Genomic DNA, 22,116 nt, shown 5'->3' on the forward strand with positions numbered 1-22,116 from the left:
TCATGTCTCACAATTTTATTTTTCAAGTACCTGTTTAAACAATATTACACTTACACTTAATTCACTTGTGATCATAAAAAAATAAATAATGAAAACAATAATACAAAAAAATAAATAAATAAATTGTGATAGTGATAATGTAAGGGAGAAGACGAAGAAGAATTACATGAAACAATATGGTACAATATACAAATCAGAATCACAACCATAAGACATCAGAATGTCAAACAACTTGTGCAAAATATCCGTAATCTCCAAAACAGAAGGTGCTTCTGTGGTATGTGCAACTTTGTAAGCATGGATATGTTCAGCTAAACAAAACGTTTTCAGTGCAGTTGTTATCAAAAGGACCTGCTCATCTTTGATAACAATATTCTGGATTACATGAAATACAGGCATGTCATTCTGAACTTGAACACAAACCGCTAACCCTAACCGATAAGTATTTCCACAGCGCTTGACCCATTTCACATTTAGGACCTTAGTCCACATAGGTACATTAAGTTTCTCAGCCATCTCAGCACCAACTTCCATTTCATTCAAGGGGGCCATTTTCCCAGGACCTAATTTCATGTCATTTGGATCAAATGTTTGCCAAATGTAAGCCATTTGGCACTGGTGTTTCTTTGCTAATGTTTTCGTTATGTTTTTAAAGCTTTTCAACTGCTTTTTAAAAAAGTTATGCTTCGCTTCGTAACGCATGCACCAACAATGTAGCAGTGGTCCAATTTTCTGCATACAACTGGGGTAATGCACCATAAAATGATGCTTTGGCAACAAGTTCTTATCAGGAAACAAATGCTTAAACAAACTGTGGTGCTCTGCAATCAGGTGTTTCAAATAAATGGTGATACCAGTGGATATAACTGAAGAAAACACTATATTGACTATCTGAAGCAATAAAAATGAACAATACCAGTGCTGATCATTAGGACGCACAAGATCTCCAAACATAATGGGTAGATGACGCAGTAAACACCAGCTCTGAGTGGCATTTAAGCCCAGGTCATTGGAACCCTCTCTTAATGCTACACCAGGAGGTTTGTTGTTTTGTTCCATGAAGCCATAATTAAAACTCTGAATTCGTCTGTGTACTTCTGCTGATGTGGTGTAATTGTCAATCAGGTGCTGAATAAGTAATTTCATCTCATATTGTGCAACCCCCTCTAATATATCATGCATGATATCAACCGAAAAATTTGCAGTGGTGTGGAAATATTGCAAAGAATTTAAAAGGCAAGACTTTTTTACTCCCATTACATAAGGTAGACTGGGATTGCTCTGCATATTCTGACAGTGTTCAGCATGAAGTTCTTTAGTTCGCACTGACATCTTTGGACTATCTTCACTGAACTCTGTCTGAAAGTCTTCTTTCTCTAGTAGGCAAAAGCGGCAACAGTACCTAGCACTAAACGATTCCACAAAACCAAATAAAGAATGAACACCAAGGTTGTCACCAGTAACTTGGACAATGGTTCCATAAACTGTATGATCAAATAAAGGAATCTGAATTCCATTGGTTTCCAGTGTTGAGATATCCTGGACAAGCGGCCCTAGTATTTTATCAAACCCATAAGTTTTGATATCTTGTGCATGAAATAAAGCAACTAAATGGATATTTAGTAAACTCGAGTTGTATTTAGGGGAAATATTTCTAAGGGTAAAATAGATAGCTCCTAACTTAAGTATTCCTCGTTTTGATCCAAGGGGGTTTGAGCATTCAAATTCATCAAAAAAAAAGCTGGATCTGAACTGCATGTCTTTGTTTTGAGAAGAGCGCATGATTCTTAAAGAATTCTCCATCGTGTATGTCATAAAGACAATTTGGTCTTTGTTGTGAATCTCTCGTCATCATATCTTTAATGTTAGGGTGCTTATAAATGGACTGTAATGTCTCAAGAATTGGTATATATACAAATTTATCCTTAACAATGGTTTGGGCATAAGTTCCAGTTGTTCTGTTACGCCGTGTAGCAAATCTTGTTCCGAGAACATATTCAACAGGATATATTTTTTCCCCATTTCTCTGAAAAGTACTGCATTCTCTTGCTCTCAGTGTTTAATGCCACAAAAGGATTTTGCATTTTTTCAAAACACTGATCAATTTGAGACTCAACAGCACTCTTTATGGGCTCCTCTAAAGATTTTTCACAGATTCTTGAGTTTGACTATGAATGTCTCCAATCACTTCTTCTAGAGCACTAACAACATAGTTAATAGTTGTCTCTGCGACACCAGCAACTTTAAGTTCAGCTACCACTGTTGCACAACTGTTTACTATATTTGTTTTTAAGAGTACAGACTCACAAGGTGAATTTTGGTTTGGTAAAACACCTACATCCCCTAATGAAATGGAGTTGGTGGTGGATGAGCTTTCACCATAATCGGTGCGTGAACTGTCAATTGCACAACACTTGCTGAGATGCTTTCGTAATCCAGAAAAACTATGGTAAACATGTGAACAACCTCTTAGAGCACATTTTAACTTCAGACTTTTTCCTGGACAAAGGCCATGAACTAACTTAAAGTGCCTTATAAGGGCATTGGCACTAGCATGCCCCCTTTTACAAATGAAACAATTCATCTGCTCACTGGAGCATTCTAGCTCTCAACTCAGCCACTCTGGGATTCACCTTGGTGGTTTCAACATCTATGTCATAGACAGTGGTTTGCAGAAAGCTATACACATTGGTCAATTCCTGACAGTATGAGGTGCCAAAGACAAAGTGAGCTTTGAAAAGCTCATCAACACAGGCCAGTGAATTAGAGGCCTTACAGGGTAGAGCATGTTGGTCAATTACAATAAAACAAGACTGGACCCTACTTCTCTTCGGCCCAACAACAAGTAGATATGGCTGGAGACTCTCTCCAATGCTATCCAAGTGCCCTTGGATACTGGTTCCGGTCTGTAAAAGAATGAAAACACATTAGTGCCAATGTGACTTAACAGATAAAGTCAATATACAGCATGAATAAAGATACAGTGATGTCTTCCACCAAAGTTTCTCTATTACATACTTCCAACAGATTGTTACTAAGTATGTGTTAAGTAGAAAATAATAGCACAAGAACAATAATTTAAAGGACAGGTGATCTTTAAGAACCTGTATGAGAAGTAAGCATGTTCAAGGTCACATAGTAACACGACATTATGAACTAGTGTCATTTGATCAGCTTCATCAGTAGCTTCACCTTGATGAATTTCACAAGACAATCACATGCTTGTCTAGCTGAGATTTTTCCCGGTCTTTTGCGGCCTTGACTTGAGGGTGGCAAAAGGTGAACCAGCATCAGAATGGAAGACATATCGCTGTCCCAACCTGGAGACACGGAAAACAAAATAAACAAAAAAATAATAAAAAATAGGCTTTTAGGTTTGGTTTTTAGGTAGAAGGGGTTGAACATACCCTCCTACTCATTTTAACTTAACTTCAACTTGGATGATGTGCTGGTATAAATACATTAACCACTCCAGTACCTTAGTTTATACTGCACACAGATTCAGTATTAACAGCACATTCATGGCCAAGTCTTGATGACAACAGATGTGTGGATGAATTAAGGTGAAACCTCTACAGATACTGAAATGCGGTCATACAGTTAAACTTTATCTACAACATGTCAACCATGCGTCCCAAATGAAAACAATTTCAAACTGTAAATCTGCAACTCCTGTACTAGGCCTTTGAGAAAAGATCAGGGTAGAAATGTTAGAGAAACAGGTAATTATCATTCTAACAGTTTACCCATTGCAAGTCTGTGTTGCATAACTTGCATATGAATCATGCATGTCTAATGGGTAAAGTTGTGACCAAAATTGAAACTCTATATATCTGAATAAAGCTATGCTTTTCATGAATGCATAACTTCCTCTAAAACAATTTAGGGTATAGCACAATAGTTACCTTCTTCAACTTCAGTGGCTTCAGCATTTTGGATGAGGTCTTGGAGCTCACTAGTCTGTGTGAGGCCACGGCTCTGTGCAATAACCTGTGGTTTTATGTTGGTAGACCACTTCTCCAACAACTTTGCAGAGGTCGCATCACCAAATAGAAGTCCAAAATCTTGATCAATCTGTACAAAATAACAAAGATAATTAAAGTAGGTACCACAGTAGGAACTCACTTTGTTTACCTAACGAGTCTGTGTTACTGCAGAACAACAATAGCACTTGATTTCATATTTGTTTGTTTGTTTAAACAATTGAAGTCTCACATACCAAGCCTGGTATATCCATGAATCGCAGGAAAATGGATAGAATATCAGGTGCCTCTTTAGGGTCGTGCAGCATCTTCTGGCGATAGGCCAGTGTTAACCTCATCTTTTCCTTTACCACTGCCTCATCACCTGTATGCTTCATCAGGGCAATTGCTTCCTGACACTGACGTTCATCATTCAACCAGCTGTCTTCTTTGTAGGGATCCCTGTCAGCAGTTGGCCCACCTGAAAGTGTTTAAGACAATATGAAAACCACATTTGTAGTCCCTTTTCTTTCCAAAGCACAACATACCAACACTAGATACATGACAGGAAATAACATGGAAAACATGCATATATCCTAGAGTGACATTTACATTTGCCCAACGCTGATGATTATGCAAAGCATGTTTGCATTTAAAAAGAAAAGCGCTTATATACTATGTAACTCTTGACCTCATTCACAATATGACTTAATGACAGACCAATTTGGAACAAAAGAATACTTCAAAGACAAGTCACAAATGTTAAGATGAGTAAAATAATCAAGTTGTATGTTCATTTGAAAAAAAAAAAAAAGTTATTCTAGCCTTGCAGCCAAGCTAATAAAAGCACTGACTAAACATCAAATATTGCACCTGTCTGTGGTTGCCGTGGGCGTTTCATCCGTCCCTCTGATCCTTCTTTCTGCAGCGTTTTAATTCTCCATGCCAAATATCCACTTCCATCTTCTGCATTGTAATAATGCTCCTATGACCAGAACAATACACAGACCTAGTTGTTATACATTACACGACTAAGGAAATAAATGCCGTATCAATTATAATGTAGATAATCTTTACTCTGAAATATACAGAGTATATCCTCCTCCTGTAAATCAAAAAGATTGAGAGGCAAAAGCTACTTACATAACCAAGTTTGCTCCTGGGGTCAGCCAAGTATGGGAATAGGGAGATGATTCCCTTCGCATATTCTTCCTTCAAACGTCGGGAAGGGCTTGTTCTACACACAAAAACATAAACCAATTACAACCCATAACATCATAAACATCAATTTACAAATTACTGTATGAACAACCTACCCATGTTCATTTGTCAAATGTGCTACCAAGATTTCCACCACGTCACGTCTTCTGCCATCTGACAGACTTTTAGTGCGAGCGTATTCATTTATGACCTTCTCGCCTCCAGGGCTGCTCTTTAGGATATCTTCGACCATCTGGAGAGGGAAATGATGTAATATTGAGCAGAGATGAGAAATTAACAACTGACAAGAGTATATAGTTCCAAATATCTTTACTATTTAAGTAATTCTATATAGATGTAATTCAGAGGCAAGATTGGTGATCCTTACTTGGGCAAGACGACGTTCCTCAGCTCGATTTTTTTCAGGAGGACTTCTAATCAACATTGCTGTGTCATCAGACTCTGATGTGCCCCCAGCATCTCCTAATGAGCTTGAGCTTAAAGAATCTTCAATATAAACCATATCAATGGTCTAATTATCTGTTCATACTACTTTGATAGCATGCTACACAGCTATTAAGAATTAGTCCAATAGACATATTAGCCTGTGCAAATCAGTGAATTGGTAAATATTGCTGAGAATAAACACAAAACATAATAAGCATGTCAAACAACTTACCATCAAAACTTGCTGTGCCTGGGATGAAAATTTCTAGAACACCAAGGTCTGGTCGTGTCAGCAGATATTCAAATGCTTCCTCATCAACTTCTGTCTTCGAGTCATCAAAGACTTTAACGTCCATTGTAGGAAGATCAAATTTCTTGGCAACTGAAGGAAGACAAACCACTGGCAAATTGACAAAGGACAGCAATGCCAAAAAACACAAACAGTTATTTTTATACCCCATAAGATACAATCATACACTTATTTTATTACTATTAAAAACTATTTTTTCAGAGGGAAAATTATTAAAGATTTTAACAATGTTAAAGTTTGTTATTTCTCACCACATTCCAAAAACATCTGAAATGTAAAAGGTGTTGGAGAAAAAATATATTTCTTGCTATCTTTGAACTTCACTCTGACAACATTGTTGGTTTGCATCCTGAAGGAACCAAAAAGACAAAGTTAAACAAAAGGCGATAACACTCACAATCAGATGAAAAAAAGAACATTCGTTAACCCTTTAGAATACTGTTCGGTCATTAATGAATAACTACACAGGAACAAATGAGTAATGCACTATTAACATTCTAGTAACTACTATTAACTAACAAGAAATTCTGATTAACGAATTAGTAAGAAATAGCGTTCAGTTGAATGAGGTAGTTCACTATTAGCTACTCAATAACTATTTTTTCATACCTCCCAGAGGACTACTAAGAACTACTGTATACAAGTTCATAATTAATGTGAATAATGTATAATATAAGGTAATGGTAACCCACTAGTAATGACTCAAGTATTACCAAATCCATCTGAAAGAATTACTATTCAAAATCTTACTAAAATCTCAAAAACTTCAGTCATTACTAGGGGGTTATCATGCTTTTCACTTTATAATACTGATCCAAATAATAAGTAGTTCCTTCTGAAGGATGTAGTAGGGTAACACTTGAGTCATTACTATCCAAAACCTTACAAAAGACTCAAAAGTTTACAGTGACTTCAGTCAATATTAGGGAGTTATCATGCTTTTCACTTTAGAATACTGATCAAAATAATTAGTAATTCCTTCTGAAGGATTTGGTAATACTTGAGTCATTACTAGTGGGTTATTTGTTCCTGTGTTTCCCATTATTCATTAATGACGGAACAGTATTCTAAAGTGTTACCGAACAGGCATTAGTGCACTACACAACATGAATTATCTTTGTTCACTAATGTGTTTTTAATTTGTAATAACTGTCTAATAGTTCTGTTAAGGCATGGTGCTCAATGCTCACCCACATAAAAATTGCCTCCAGCAATCCAATTAAGGCTAACGTTAACTTAACTCTTTACAGAGTCAAGTACATGTGGTGCACAACTCGAGCCGCTAGTCACAATAGTTTAGTGGACAAACATTTGATAGGCAGCTAGCTAGTTTCACTGTTGTCAATTAATGTTCATGTAATCTATATGTTAGCTTTTTGCTTTCAATATAACTTTGCTTAACTTAGTTCTTGAGGCCAGCTTAAATTAAGGTTAGGCTATGTGTTTGCCTCCACAGTGAAGCTAACATTAAATTAGCTAAAGTAGGTTTTAGTAAAGTTTTGGTGCACCACAGCATCTAACAAGTGATTAGTGAATTTTCCTCATTAGCTAGCATTGTGTCGAGCACTAACGTTCACGTTAAACTTCGCATCAAGTTAACATGAGAAAGCTATCTCTATAATATTCAAAAAACGTGGCAAACTGATCTCAAAACAGAGGCGAATATTATGAAAATGAATAAGACTTTGAAACTTTACTTACTTTAACATCCAGTAGAAGCGCAACTTCTCTTCTAAACCCACAAACGGCAGCGATCGCGATGGCCGTGACGAACAGTAATGGCGGATAAACTAAACTTTGGGAGGATAATTTTGGGGAGGAGTCACAGTTACTCTTTAATTTCGCTCCCACTCTACTGACACATTTTACTCTGTACACTCAAAATAGAGCAAAAACAACTATTTTTGAGGGGAAAAAAATTAACTCTGGAAAAACTACTCTGCCATTTTTCCTGTGTAGTTATCACACAATTAACCATGGTTAATGTTACAATATAACTGTAGTAAAACCATGGTTTCAGCCAAAAAAAAAAAAAAAAAAAAAACAACAACATGGCTACTACAATATTACTTTAGTAAAACCATGGTTAACTATTTTTTAGTTACTTATTAACAACAATTACACAATTATAAGAAATAAGAAACTTCACCTTTAGATATGTTATTTTAGCGTGAATTTACTCCAGAAGCAGTTGTGTAGTAGTGTCTGAAGAGGTGGACGTACTGTGAATTTATGAAAGACACATGACAAAAAAACACATGCACCTGATCTCTAAAATTAATTTACATTTATATACAGTACATATGTAAAAAGTGTAAGAAATTTATTTTTTCCATAAAAAAAAAGACTGTTGTAATTATAGTTCCACATAAACTATGTATATCAGGGTAAGTTTCTTGCATGGTGTAGAGTACACTACTAAGAACAATGGTATGTTAATTTGATGTTAAATATGTATTTAAATAATAGGTGTCATTAATGTTCCTTTTATTATGCTACATTGAAAATTGTTAACACATTATTATTACTCTAACTAATAAACCAATTCATAATACACAATAAACTGTTAAGCACTGTAGCTAATATGTAGTAATGTTCACGTTAACACGTCCTCTTGTATTACCATATACAGCCTACATAAAAAGTAATGGTTATTTGTGTACTATTATGTGCTTTTCTGTGTATAGTGAAATTGTTTTCCTATAAACTGAAATGATTTGATATCATGAGAAAAAGGCACCACCGACAGAAGTAAAAAAAAAAAAAAAATAACTGTATAAAGTTCATTCACAATTCACAATTCACAAAGTCTTAAATGTATATACAAATATTTACGTTTAGCAGGGAAATAATTTTACAGTGCAAATTATGGTTACTCCAGAGACGCTTGTGCATCAGATGCTGGAAATATCCCACCCTTTACTGAAACAGAAAATATGATTGGTTAGCAAATATCCAGTCATGTCTGAAATGAACATTCTGATTGGTGGATCAGCTTAGACTGTCTGTCTTGCCCGTGCCATCAGTTGCACTCCCGCAGTTCTGTGCACGTTTAGAGAGAATCTCTGTACACTTTAAAAAAATATATACTGCATACACACACACACACACACACACACACACACACACACACACACACAGTTCACTCAATGGTGCTGTGCCATTGTATTAGTAGTGTACTGTCCTCTATTTACGTTCATTGTATATTTTGACAGCAAGCTAAACTCCACCTTCATCAAGACTTCACAGACACGGAATGTCTCTTTCCAAAGTTTAATGAGGATAGGTAAAACTATAAAATAAAGAAATACAATAAACAATATGAATTTCCATTCACAATATGTACTTGAAATAAATACTTTCACAAATGTCTTGTAAACTATCAAATAATGAATTTAACTCTTAAAGACGCTGCTTTACTTATAAATAACATATGAAATTAAATATGCGAGCAAATAAGAATAATGATAAAGCAACAATGAACACACTATAGCTTCCAAGCAATCCAATGAGCAAATTCAGACGACATGTAAAACTAACTGCATAAGTTATGAATACTTAAAATAATCAAAAACTATTGAAGATGTATAAACAATACTGACGAAGCTACCAAAGGCCAAAGATGAATGCAGATGGATGCTGATTCATTGCTACATGTGTACAGAGCGGACAGCATGGAGAGCATTAACTTCCTTATCGATCACCTGACTAGTCACATGATATTCTGAACAATATAAAGGGATATTCTGAGAACAACCACTAGGGGGAGATACACTACTAAGCAAACAAATATTTACTTTTTAATTACTATTAACTTTCTGAATTACTGTAACAGAACAAGTAGATTGAAAAAGTTCCGGGTCAAAAACCTACTCATTGTTCTGGTGACCATACGTATCATCACTTATTTCAGGTGGGCATATGCAAAATCCTAAGAAAGATAGGTGAGCATATGGCATATGCCTGCATATGCCCTAGACTACACTACTGTCCAGAAGCTGTTTCTCTGATTTTCTATCATCACATCTACAAGGCACTGATCCATCTTTTTGAACGAGCCTTTTGACGGCGCAAGCGCTTGTCTCCTTGTGTCATTCAGCATGCATGTTAAGATGAGTGGAAGAAGAAATAGTTCCCATCCTGCACAAGTATTTGCTAATCCTTTTTATTTCACTTTGAAGCTTATGATTATTGTTCATGTTCATGGTAACCAATGTAGAATGTTATGGGCAGAAGAATTAACAATTTCTACACAGAACGACTTACAGTAAATCCAGGATTTACACTGGTATTTCCTTCCTAGTTATTAAAACTAAGACACAGAGAGGCCCCCAAAATTCCTCAACATCATAAATGAAAGACTCTGCCCTTCTGACGCCCAACAGTCTACCAGAATCAGGTGTAAATGAGCTAGAGGCCTGAAAAGAATCCAGAAAACTGCTCTGTTGTGTGTCAACTGTCTTCCAGAACAAAAGAACGATTTTAACTCTCTCAGCTGAAGGAACAACCTTCCCCCAAAACTCCACTCAGAACCAGTCTTTGTCCTTCGATTTAACAAATTTTCTACACTTAGAAAATAGACTAATAAGGGAACATGAGATATTTTCTGGAAGCATGATTGTCACATCCTAAGAAACTCTGTACAAGACAAGAGAGTGCTTGAAAACTGTCTTTGGAAGGATCCCTTTGAAAACTCTCTTTACCCGGACCAAAACTAGTGCTTTTCATCATCTCCAAAGGCACTAAACTAACTTTTCTTGGGGTTTTACAATGCATATACATGTATTATGAACTACAACACTATCAAAAGACTCAATTGTATCATCATTCTACACTGCACAATGCACAGTCTATTTTTGATAGTAAAAATGTATCTTAAATGATTATAGCCTGATGTAACCTTTAAAATATGTGTAGTGACTTGTAATCACTTTTATAATTGATAAATTGGTGATTATTAAATTTGTATTACCCATGTTGAAATAGTTAGTTCACTAATTTTCAGAGCAAATATATCGTGTCTGGTATGTAAAGGTTTCCTTTACACGAGGAGAGCAATGAGTGAATTAATTTTGTTGTTATAATTTGTTTTATTTAAGATATAAAATGTATAATTAAAAATATACTTTTATGAGCTGGAATTTTAAGAGGCCTTTACACAAAATCAAAATCAACTTTGAAAAAGGAGGGAAAGAGGGGATCATGTGAAATCGTAAATACACTTCTGATTGGCTCAAGACACCTTTGGTGTGCGGCCAACCTCAAATCAACAAAAAATCCCTGCCTATGACGAACTAACTCTCTCCTCTCTGTTGGCTCTTGGCTCTTGCTCTTCTCTTAGCCCTTCTTCGGCTGGCTTTGCTTCGGCACCCCTCTGCCCAGGTTCCACACACTGTAGAGTTCAGGAAACTCTGATGTGAGATATAATAGTAAGGGTAACAAAGTGCAGTGCTGATGTATTTTGATCGTGGGAGATCAAGAGTTCAGAAGTCTGATCGCTTGGGGGAAGAAGCTGTCATGGAGTCGGCTGGTGCGGGTCCTGATGCTGCGATACCGCCTACCTGATGGTAGCAGTGAGAACAGCCCATGGCTCGGGTGGCTGGAGTCTCTGATGATCCTCCGAGCTTTTTTCACACACCGCCTTGTATATATTTCCTGGAGGGAGGGAAGCTCACCTCCGATGATGTGTCTGGCAGTTCGCACCACCCTTTGCAGTGCTTTGCTGTTGTGGGCGGTGCTATTGCCGTACCAGGTGGAGATGCAGCCAGTCAGGATGCTCTCTACAGTGCAGGTGTAGAACCGTGTGAGGATGTGGCGGTTCATTCCAAACTTCCTCAGCCGTCTCAGGAAGAAGAGGCGCTGATGAGCCTTCTTCACAACGACTTCAGTGTGGATGAACCATGTGAGTTCCTCAGTGATGTGGACACCCAGGAACTTGAAGCTACTGACTCTCTCCACTGGTGCTCCATTGATGGTGATGGGACTGTGTTCTCTGTCTTTTCTTCTGAAGTCCACCACAAGCTCCTTTGTCTTACTGACGTTGAGGGAGAGGTTGTGCTCCTGACACCAGTGTGTCAGAGTGTGCACCTCCTCTCTGTAGGCTGTTTCATCATTGTCAGTGATCGGACCTACCACCGTCGTGTCATCAGCAAACTTAATGATGGCGTTGGAGCTATGTGTTGCCACACAGTCATGTGTGTACAAGGAATACAGTAGTGGGCTGAGAACACAGCCCTGCAGGGCTCCAGTGTTGAGGGTCAGTGATGAGGAGATGTTGCTGCCTATTCTAACCACCTGGCGTCTGCTTGACAGGAAGTCCAGGATCCAGCTGCACAGCGAGCTGTTTAAGCCCAGAGCCCGGAGTTTCTCATCTAGCTTGGAGGGCACTATGGTGTTGAATGCTGAGCTGTAGTCTACAAACAGCATTCTCACATAAGTTTTCTTTTTTTCCAGGTGGGAGAGAGCAGTGTGTATTGTAGATGCAATGGCATCATCAGTGGAGCGGTTGTTGCGGTAAACAAACTGCAACGGGTCAAGAGAGAGAGGCAGCACAGAGCAGATGTAATCTCTGATTAGTCTCTCAAAGCATTTGCTGATGATGGGGGTCAGAGCAACAGGACGCCAGTCATTTAAGCAAGTTATTTTTGGTTGCTTTGGAACAGGCACAATGGTGGATGTTTAAAGCATGTGGGGACTACAGACAAAGAAAGGGAAAGGTTGAAAATGTCCGTAAAAACACCAGCCAGCTGGTTCGCGCATGCTCTGATGACGCGGCCCGGAATGCCGTCTGGGCCCGCGGCTTTGCGGATATTCACCCGTCGGAAGGACCGGGTTATACAGAGACGGAGAGTGAACTAACCTCTGTAGCTTCAGCTGCGAGAGCTCTCTCCGTGAGGGCGGTGTTATTTCCCTCAAAACGAGCATAAAAAGTATTTAGCTCATCCGGGAGTGAGGCAGCAGTGTTCATGGTGGAGTTGTTATTCCCTTTAAAGTCCATGATGATGTTAATTCCCTGCCACATGCTTCTAGAGTTGGTGGTGTTAAACTGTCCTTCAATCTTGCTCTTGTACTGGTGTTGCAGGGATGTCCCTGGAAAAGACAGTGCTGGATGGCAGTATATGTTGCTCCAAAATTTGTACATAACTGTCTGCATTCATGGTGTTCTCACAGATGTATGAGTTACCCATGCCATGGGCACTGACACACCCCTGGCCCATACAGACACTGGTTTTTGGACCTGATGCTAATAACAGCTTGGATGGTCCTTTTCCTCTTCGGCTCGGATAACACGATGGCTTTGTTTTTCAAAGACTTTTTGAAATGTGGACTCTTTAGACCAAAACACACAGTTCCACTTTTCTACTTTCCATCTAAGATGAGACTGAGCCCATAGAATTCAGCAGCGCTTCTGGACAGTGTTGATGTAGGGCTTCTGATTTGCATAGTAAAATCTTAACTTACATCTGTAGATGCAGTGGCGAATGGTGTTGACTAACAAAGGTTTACTAAAGGTATCCCAAGCCCATGTTCATGATATGCATTACAGATGAATGCAGTTTTTTTTAAGACAGTGACATCTGAGGGATCAGAGATCATGCGCATTCAGAAATGGTTTTTGTCTTGCCCTTTACGCACCGAGATTTGACCAGATTCCTTGAATCTTTTAACTATATTGTGCATTGTAGAGAGTGAAATGCCCCAAATCCTTCCAATTTGTCTTTGGGGAACATTGTTCTCAAAGTGCTGGATTATTTGATGAAGCATCTGTTGGCAAATTGACAAGTCTTGAATGATCCTTGCTCTTGAAGGACTAGGCTGTTTTTGGAGGCTCCTTATATACTATGACATGATTGCCTCGCATGTTTATCTCCTGTTTCACATCGCCTTGTTATTTCAACACGTCAAATTGTTATTAGTCTTAAATTGCCCCAGTCTCAACTTTTTTGGAGCGTGTTGCAATCATCTGATTTGAAATTACTATACATTTTCAAAAAACAAGGAAATTCACAAGGTAAAAGATCATATAATGTGTAGTTGTAATCCTTTCAATATAGCAAAGGGTGAATATAATTTACAAATCACTCTTTTTTGTTTTTATTAGCATTTTTCATACTTTCCCTACTTTTTTGGAACTGGGGTTGTATTTGTGATATTATTTTCGATGGCCATGAGAATAATATTACTCTAAAGAGTTAACAGATGCATTATATCAACTCAGCGTAATCATAATTCCCTTCTTGAGCTAAAATTCCTCATATATAAATTGTGAGCAGATACAATGAGCCTGTTGTATTACATATTTAATGGTGGTAATTTTTATTCAGATTTCTAATCTTATCTTTTGCAATTTATCCTTCATATAATAGTGGTTGAACGCAGCCAAGATTCCTAAACTAATTTACATATAAATCCTACATATTATTGGTGGATAAATGCAGGTATGTTTAAATGTGCCCATTATATTTAGAGTTACATTATACAATTCTTACATATTGTGATGAATGCTGGCAGTTGTAAATATACCCTGCCCAAAGTCGCTAAATTCCTACACAAAATAATAATATCCCTAATTTTTTATTTTTTAGATTCGATATTTTTGTGTGAGGATTGATACAACATCAGTATCAGAAGTATCAATACTTTAGGATAGATCCGCCCATTCCTAGGGACAAGTAATAGAAATGCGGGGCTTTGGAACTGCCATTGAGAAGCAAGGAAAATTGTGAAAAGACATGTGGTATGCATGAACAAACTAAGTGAAATATAATACTTTGCTGGATGTTTATTTTAATATGGAAGTGCTCGGATTGTGAAAGAGAATGAAAATGCAATGATGTGTGCAAATGTAACTGCTGTACTGGAAAGAGCAATGCTAATGCTAATGCTAATGCTACAGTATAGAAAGGGCAACTTGTCACTCTTTTGGAGGAGTGCAGGTAATTGGAAACAAAATGGGATGTATATTTATTTAATTACTCTTAATGCATCCTGTAAAAGTTGTCAAATGGTATTTGTTAATAATGTTTTAGATAAACAATGACCTGATTGAAATGTGTTCTGAACTTTCTTTATAAATGTATTTATTTATGTTTTTTTTTTTTTTTTTTTTGTTGTTGTTGTTGTTGTTGTTGCTTATAATAGTCTATTATTTATAGTACATATAGGCTAGGCTAATGTAATAATAAAGCCTTAGCATACAGTATATACATATGTATGCGTTTATTTTTTTTTCTAATTATATTTTATGTCTATTTTTCTATATTGAGTGTCAATGTTAATACATTTCTGTTATGCTGTTTATTTGCTTTATGTAAAGTTCAGAATGGCTTAATGTTCATCAGACTATATTACATGATGTATGTTCATTTATGAATGGAATAATATGTATGATAAATTATGTAATCTTGAAGCATTAAAAGTCACTCATTAATCAATGTAGTGCATGATTTGGAGACTTGTTTAATAAAGGTTTCTTTATTGTGCACTTTACAATAAGTTTTACTCTCAGAGGTTACTTATGTTGGAAAGACATGAATAAATGTCACTAAGGTACACATTTTAATTTACTAACGTTTGTAACTCAATAATAAATGGTTCACAGGTGTTCACTTTACATTAAACTGCGCATTTTCATTTACTAACGTTTGTAACTCATTAATAAATGGCTCACAGGTGTTCACGTTACATTAAACTACACACTTTAATTTACTAAAGTTTGTAACTCAGTAATAAATGGTTCACAGGTGTTCACTTTACATTAAAGTACACATTTTCATTTACTAATGTTTGTAACTCATTAATAAAGTGTTCACAGGTGTTCACCTTACCTTAAGGTACACTTTCATCTTATTAATGTTGGTACCTTATTAATATATAAAGTATATTTTCATAGGTTAATAATGTTGGTAATAAATGGTTCATGGTTAACTCATGAATAAACAACATAGGTGTTCATTTTGTATTAAGGTACTCTTTCTGAGGTTACAAGCTTGATATTTTTATCTTAAACCTTCATAAGGTATGATTAAATTTAGTTTATAAATAGCCAATAAAATTAAATATTCATGAACAATTGTTTTATAAACTAAAGAAATTAGAATTGTCAAACAATACTGTATGTGAGCATGAAGACCAGCAGAGAACTGTGTAAGACACCACTTGGAGTAGCACCATTATTTTTACATTAACATTACTATCACAGTCATCGACATTATAATAATGAATATAGACACAACAACTTTTAATCTCTATGCGGGTCTATTTTTGCTGGATCATTACATAAATGATGAATTATGACATTTCATTATTTTGATTAAAATAAGTATGAGCAAGTACCTTTATTAAGCATTTATAAATTGTGAGTTAAAATTGGCTCACTATTTGGCAGGTATTGCATGAAAGTCTCCCTTTTTAATCATGTTGTTATAACTGCACACAAATGATTAATTATGCATTTGTAAATGATTTATTAATTATTAATGAACCCATTTATAAACCCTTTACAAAGGGAATGTTTATGTAAAATGTTACCAATATTATATACTGTAATCATCAAAGAAAAAGCATAAAGGCACAAGTATGTACATTTGACTTCTGTTTCCATAAGAAGTATTGTGGTAATTAGTATGGGAGACTGGGGTTAAAATCCACTTTTTTCCAATTGTATTCTTTTCCCCATATTCATCCCATGTAAGTGAAAACAGGCAGTGTCTGTACGCCTATCTATTTTAAATAAAAATGACCACAAAATGTGTAAGTAAAATGTCTAAGGAGAATGTGATATAACTGAAAGTAAACGCGATGTCCTCGCAGTGATCTCAGGGCTCACTAAAATTTGGGCTACGCATAGAAGGTTTTTGTTTAGGTATGGTGAGTGGGTGGCGGCTTTCTTCAGTGGTTCGGCATCTCATGGGCCGGCCAAGAGCGTGGGTCATGATGCGAGCATGGGGAAGAGAATGGTATCTCACCCATACAACAAATCAGGTGCGTTTTGTCTCGCTGCCAGCGATGTATTTAAGTTCGTAACAATACTACATGCACTGATTTAAAAAAAATATTCTATACTGTTTTAGAATACACTACAATACACTGCTGTGCAAATTGTATCTGCCACAATTTGCACTAGGGGGCAAAAAGTATATGCCACTATTCTAAATAAGTGTAAATAGCATCTACCTTACATTAATTTGGTAATTTAAATGATTTCTTATTTGTTTGCACAATCTTGGAAGGTAATTATTAAGAATTCTGTCATTGTTTACTCGTCCAATGTTGTTATATGACTTTCATTTTTTTCTTAACACAAAGGGAGAAATTGTGAAATTTTATGCTCAGTGTCATAAAATGACAGTTTATGGTGACCACCTCTTCAAGCTTCAAGCCTAACTTTTTTGAACATTTTTGGACCGGTACCAGTTCACAGCGGACAGAGTTACCCACGAGATCCCGAAAATAGAAAACAAGCGATTGATAGAATTTACCGTCGCTCGTCACTGCTGTTTAGGACAAAAACTTTATCGTTAAATAAAATGTGTGTCGTTTGCCATCAGTTTAGGACATGGTGTGACTGTGGCTGCCTGAAGCCTCCTCTATGTTTCTGTTTGATTTCCGAGTACTCCGTTCAAAAAGATAAGGCTGGGCATAGAAGTGCATCAAGTCTTCAACTACAAACTCTTCAGACATATTTAGTAAGTCCTGTTTTCTGTTTTGTGTGCAGTTGTGTTGTGTTCTGTTGTCGCTACCACTGTGAATGACCTGGTTTTACATAAGTATTCAGACCCTTTGCAATGACACTTGAAATTTAGCTCAGCTGCATCCCATTTCTCTGGATAATCTTTTAGATGTTTCTACACTTTGACTGCAGTCCACCGGTGGCAAATTCAATTGATTGGACATGATTTGAAAAAGGAACACACCTGTCTATATAAGGTCTCACAGCTGAAAATGCATATCAGAGCAAAAACCAAGCCATGAGGTCAAAGGAACTGCCTGCAGATCTCAGAGACAGGATTTTGTCGAGGCACAGATCTGGGGAAGGCTACAATTTTTTTTGGCTGCATTTAAGATTCCCAAGAACACAGTTACCTCCATAATTCTTAAATGGAAGAAGTTTGGAACAATCAGGACTCTACCTAGAGCTGGCCGCCCGGCCAAACTGAGCAATCGGGGGAGAAGGGCCTTTGTAAGAGAGGTGACCAAGAACCTGGTCACTCTGGTTGAGCTCCAGAGATCATGTGTGGAGATGGGAGAAACTTGAAGAAGGACAACCATCACTGCAACACTCAACTGATCTGGGCTTTATGGCAGAGTGGCCAGACGGAAGCCTCTCCTCAGTGCAAGAAAACAAATAAGTGCCTAAAGGACTCTCAGACTGTGAGAAACAAAATTCTCTGGTCTGATGAAACGAAGATTGAACTGTTTGGCCTCAATTCCAAGCATCATGTCTGGAGGAAACCAGTCACCACTGTGAAACATGGTGGTAGTAGCATCATGCTGTGGGTTTTTTTTTTTTCGGTGGCAGGGACTGGGGAACTGGTCAGGGTTGAAGGAAAGCTGAACACAGCAAAATACAGAGATATCCCTAATTAAAACCTGATCCAGAGCATTCAGGACCTCAGACTGGGTCAAAGGTTCACTTTCCAACAGGAAAATGACCCTAAACACACAGCCAAGACAACGCAAGAGTGGCTTAGGGACAACTCTGTGAATGTCCTTGAGTTGCCCAGCCACAGCCCAGACTTGAACCCAATCAAACATCTCTGGAGAGACCTGAAAATGGCTGTCCATCGACGGTCCCCATCCAACCTGACAGAGCTTGAGAGGATCTGCGGAGAAGAATGGCAGAAAATCCCCAAATCCAGGTGTGCAAAGCTTGTTGCATCATACCCAAAAAGACTTGAGGCTGTAATCGCTGCCAAAGGTGCTTCAACTAAGTAATGAGTTTAGGTTCTGAATACTTACTGTATGTCAACGTGACATTTCAGTTTTTTATTTTTTTTAAATTTGCAATGTTATCAAAAATCTGGTTTTTGCTTTGTCTTTATGGGGTATGGATTGTAGATTGATGTGAAATTATTATTTTTTTAAAGCAATTTAGCATAAGGCTGCAACATAACAAAATGTGAACAAAATGTAGTCTGAGTACTTTTTACAAATACATTTATTTGCTTGTTTGCACAGTTTAAGCTTGCTTAGTTACTGATGTAAGGTGTGTTTAGTCAGGTGTACCAGTAGGAAGGGGGGTGGGTTGGGGGGGTGGGGGGGATTTTAAAAATCTGCATAGGGCCCCAAACATGCTAGGGCTGGCCTTGCATGGAAGTGTGACAATATATGGATGTTTTCCAAAACAAATGTTATTTGTTATAATGTTAAAAGTGATAGAGAACATATTCATAACACAAAACAAAAATAGCAAAGCATTATCTGCTTCTGCAGTCAATGGACATTAAACTGCTGAAATGTGAAATTTGATTGGAGGATGACGACATCGTAAATTACTGAGCACAAAATATATTGTTTTGACCATGTTTGCCTCTATGGGCCACATTTTGTCATCCCTAATTACACCCACAGACGTTAAACAAAAGCTGTATTTAAACATAATAACACTACTAATTAAGTACACACCAGAAACTTTTTTGTTAATTAGCGAAACTTCAATAAAGTAAACTTTTTCTTTGTTTGTACAACAGTGCTTAATTAGACCCTGATGACTGTGCATCAGTTTTAAAGCCCTTTATAAATCTCTTTTCCTTTAGTACTGCAGGATTTCAACACAAAGCAAGATTTCGAGAGATTGGTGGGGATTTTATTTATTTGTTTGTTCTTTGAAGAGTCACTTTACTCCTGATGTTTATTGTCTCTGTGATGTCTGTTACAGTAATGTGTTGTCCTGGTACATCTTTTTATGATTGTATGAACATATGTATGATTGTGAGGTTGATTTTATACCACTGAAATGGAAAAATTTTATCTAGCACTTCAGTGTTAATTTACTCAACAGTTCTGTTTATTTTGTGTTAACAAATGCAGTGTGGGAGAAAAATGTATGATGATATAGCTAATGATGGGCAAACCTACCACTTTGAATATGTCCTAAAAGAGATAGTTCTCCCAAAAATAAAAATTATGTTATTATTTACTCTCATGTTGTTTCAAACCCGAATGCGTTTCCTTCTTCTGTGGAACACAAAAGGAGATGTTATGCATCTTTTTGCTACACAATGAAATTGAAGGGTGAGTAAGGCTAACATTGTGTCTAACATCTTTTATGTTCCACCAAAAATAAAAAAAAAGGAAGTCCTAGGGTTTAAGACATGATGTTGAGCAAATTATGAAAGAATTCTTAAAGAATTTCATTCGTATTAAATATTTTAAACATAAAAACTAAGTAATTGTGTAACAATCTTTCTTTTTTATCCAGATTTGCAGGAGTTCCAATGAATTTTTCAACTGCCTTCAGCAATGGAACCAATACTTTTGATGTGGGATTTTATCTAACTGCCTTCCGTACTTTGGCCAACAAAAACTACCTCATTTTGGGCTTGTCAATTATCTACATAATCAGTTTACTGGGTAATTTTGTCCTGCTTGCTGTTGTACTCATGAATTCCAGCCTACAGAACCCCAAGTACCTTGCTGTGTGTAATCTAGCCATTGTTGACATTTCAATTAACAGTGTTATCATTCCTCAAATGGTGCCCATCTTTGTGTTCAACCAGAACCATCTCTCATTTGAAGCATGCTTTTCTCAAATGTTTTTCATGCATTTTTTTGGCGACATGGAATCTTTTTCCCTTGCTCTTCTGGCCTATGACCGCCTGATCGCGATCTGCTGGCCCCTGCGTTACCCAACTATAAACTCCAACCTGAAGATGGGGCTCATAATAGCTGGGATTTGGTCTCTGGTTTTTCTGCTGGATATTTTCCCAGTCTATCTTGCTGCCAGGCTCCCATACTGTGGCTCTAGAGAGGTGCAAAGCTGCTGCTGTGAGCATGGAGCAGTCTATAGATTGGCTTGTGCAGATACTTCTTACAACAAGAAACTGGCTACTTCTAAGACACTGGTTACTTTGCTGGGCCCATTGACTTTTATTATTTTAACTTATGTGATTGTGGTGGTCACTGTGCTGCGGATAGCATCCCCATCACAGCGCTGGAAGGCCTTTCACACTTGTCTCACTCACTTGCTGTTGGTTCTGCTCTATTACATCCCTGTCATCCTCACATATGTACTAGGGAACCTGCGAATAGCTCAGTATTTGGATCTGTTCACGGCTGTTCTGACTGTATCTGTCACCCTCCCCCCAATGCTTAACCCCATCATCTACAGCTTAAAAACTGATGAGCTGCATGAAAAGGTAGTTAAGTTTCTGGGAAAGTCAAAAGTGGCACAGCAGATAATTAACAATTAGACAAATGGTTAAAAATAATTTTCTGAAGAAGAAGGTACTTTTATTGTTAAAGGCATCACTTCACATTAAGAAGCCACATTAAGCAGAATACATTTGTAAATAATTTCTGTTAGATCTAATGTTTTTAAATGCATTGTGTATGAATATTGCATTGAATTAATTTTGAATGTATGCATTTATTAAATCCTCTCCAGTTGTACTAAATGCTTGCACAATTAATTTTCTCTCAAGGCCCAGATGCATCATTATTTTCATATTCACTTAATTCTTGCCCTTTAACATCAGTGTTACGTAACTCTCCAACTCAAAAAACGGACTTTTGAGTTGGTTGGGTTGGTTTTGGCAGTTAACTGTGAATCTGCATATCTAGATTTTTTTTTTTAATTCAGACATTCACAAACATTTAATGTGAATCAAAATAATAACTACATCATACTTTAAATTAAGATGTCACTGTAAGACCTATTGTTCATAGAAAATCAGTCTAAGTGAAACTTTGACAGACTTTTTAAAATGAGAGGAGCCTGCAGCAACATACACATTAAAGCTGTACTCACATTGTAAAAAAATGTTTTTGTCAGTTAGCCTAAAATGTACATTACTTCATGTGGTACACAATTGACTTGTTTATTATTTAATGTAACTGAGTCAAGCTAATATACACAGTTGGTTACACTAAAGGAGGCCATTTTTAAAGGTCAGAACAGGTAGAAATAAAAGTTTCACCTTTTACAGTGCATGAAGTATTCAGATATACATTTTCTTCCACAATACATTTTTAAAA

At 36.9% G+C, this 22,116-nt stretch overlaps 2 protein-coding genes across 3 annotated transcripts; one reads left to right on the forward strand and one right to left on the reverse strand.

Annotated features, from left to right (window-relative positions):
* On the reverse strand, positions 1 to 7,869 carry LOC127422380 (uncharacterized). 2 transcript variants are annotated; one of them, XM_051665859.1, is made up of 11 exons: positions 7,621 to 7,869; positions 6,171 to 6,268; positions 5,842 to 6,009; positions 5,551 to 5,669; positions 5,279 to 5,415; positions 5,106 to 5,199; positions 4,836 to 4,947; positions 4,220 to 4,443; positions 3,906 to 4,074; positions 3,193 to 3,320; positions 1 to 2,906 (listed from the first exon to the last, which is right to left on the reverse strand). In XM_051665859.1, the coding sequence occupies exons 1-11, from the start codon at positions 7,626 to 7,628 to the stop codon at positions 2,589 to 2,591; spliced, it is 1,575 nt and encodes a 524-aa protein (XP_051521819.1). In that variant the 5' UTR covers positions 7,629 to 7,869; the 3' UTR covers positions 1 to 2,588. The 2 variants fall into 2 exon arrangements, with proteins under 2 accessions (XP_051521819.1, XP_051521820.1); XM_051665860.1 differs by having other exon boundaries at positions 5,842 to 5,991; positions 7,621 to 7,868.
* A 9,057-nt stretch (positions 7,870 to 16,926) lies between these two features.
* Positions 16,927 to 21,332, forward strand: LOC127422061 (olfactory receptor 52K1-like). Its single transcript, XM_051665411.1, has 2 exons — positions 16,927 to 16,940; positions 20,342 to 21,332. Exons 1-2 carry the CDS (start codon positions 16,927 to 16,929, stop codon positions 21,330 to 21,332), a joined length of 1,005 nt encoding a protein of 334 aa, XP_051521371.1.
* Positions 21,333 to 22,116: the final 784 nt, after the last annotated feature.

Source organism: Myxocyprinus asiaticus, chromosome 31, assembly GCF_019703515.2.
Source record: "Myxocyprinus asiaticus isolate MX2 ecotype Aquarium Trade chromosome 31, UBuf_Myxa_2, whole genome shotgun sequence".
NCBI lineage: Eukaryota > Metazoa > Chordata > Actinopteri > Cypriniformes > Catostomidae > Myxocyprinus > Myxocyprinus asiaticus.

Bases quoted from the DNA above. Each gene is read 5' to 3' on its own strand.
- LOC127422380 (XM_051665859.1), bottom strand. The intron at 4,444-4,835 runs GTGCAATATTTG...AAACACTTTCAG, and splicing joins CCCACGGCAACCACAGACAG to GTGGGCCAACTGCTGACAGG. The intron at 4,075-4,219 runs GTATGTGAGACT...TATTTTGTACAG, and splicing joins TCATGGATATACCAGGCTTG to ATTGATCAAGATTTTGGACT.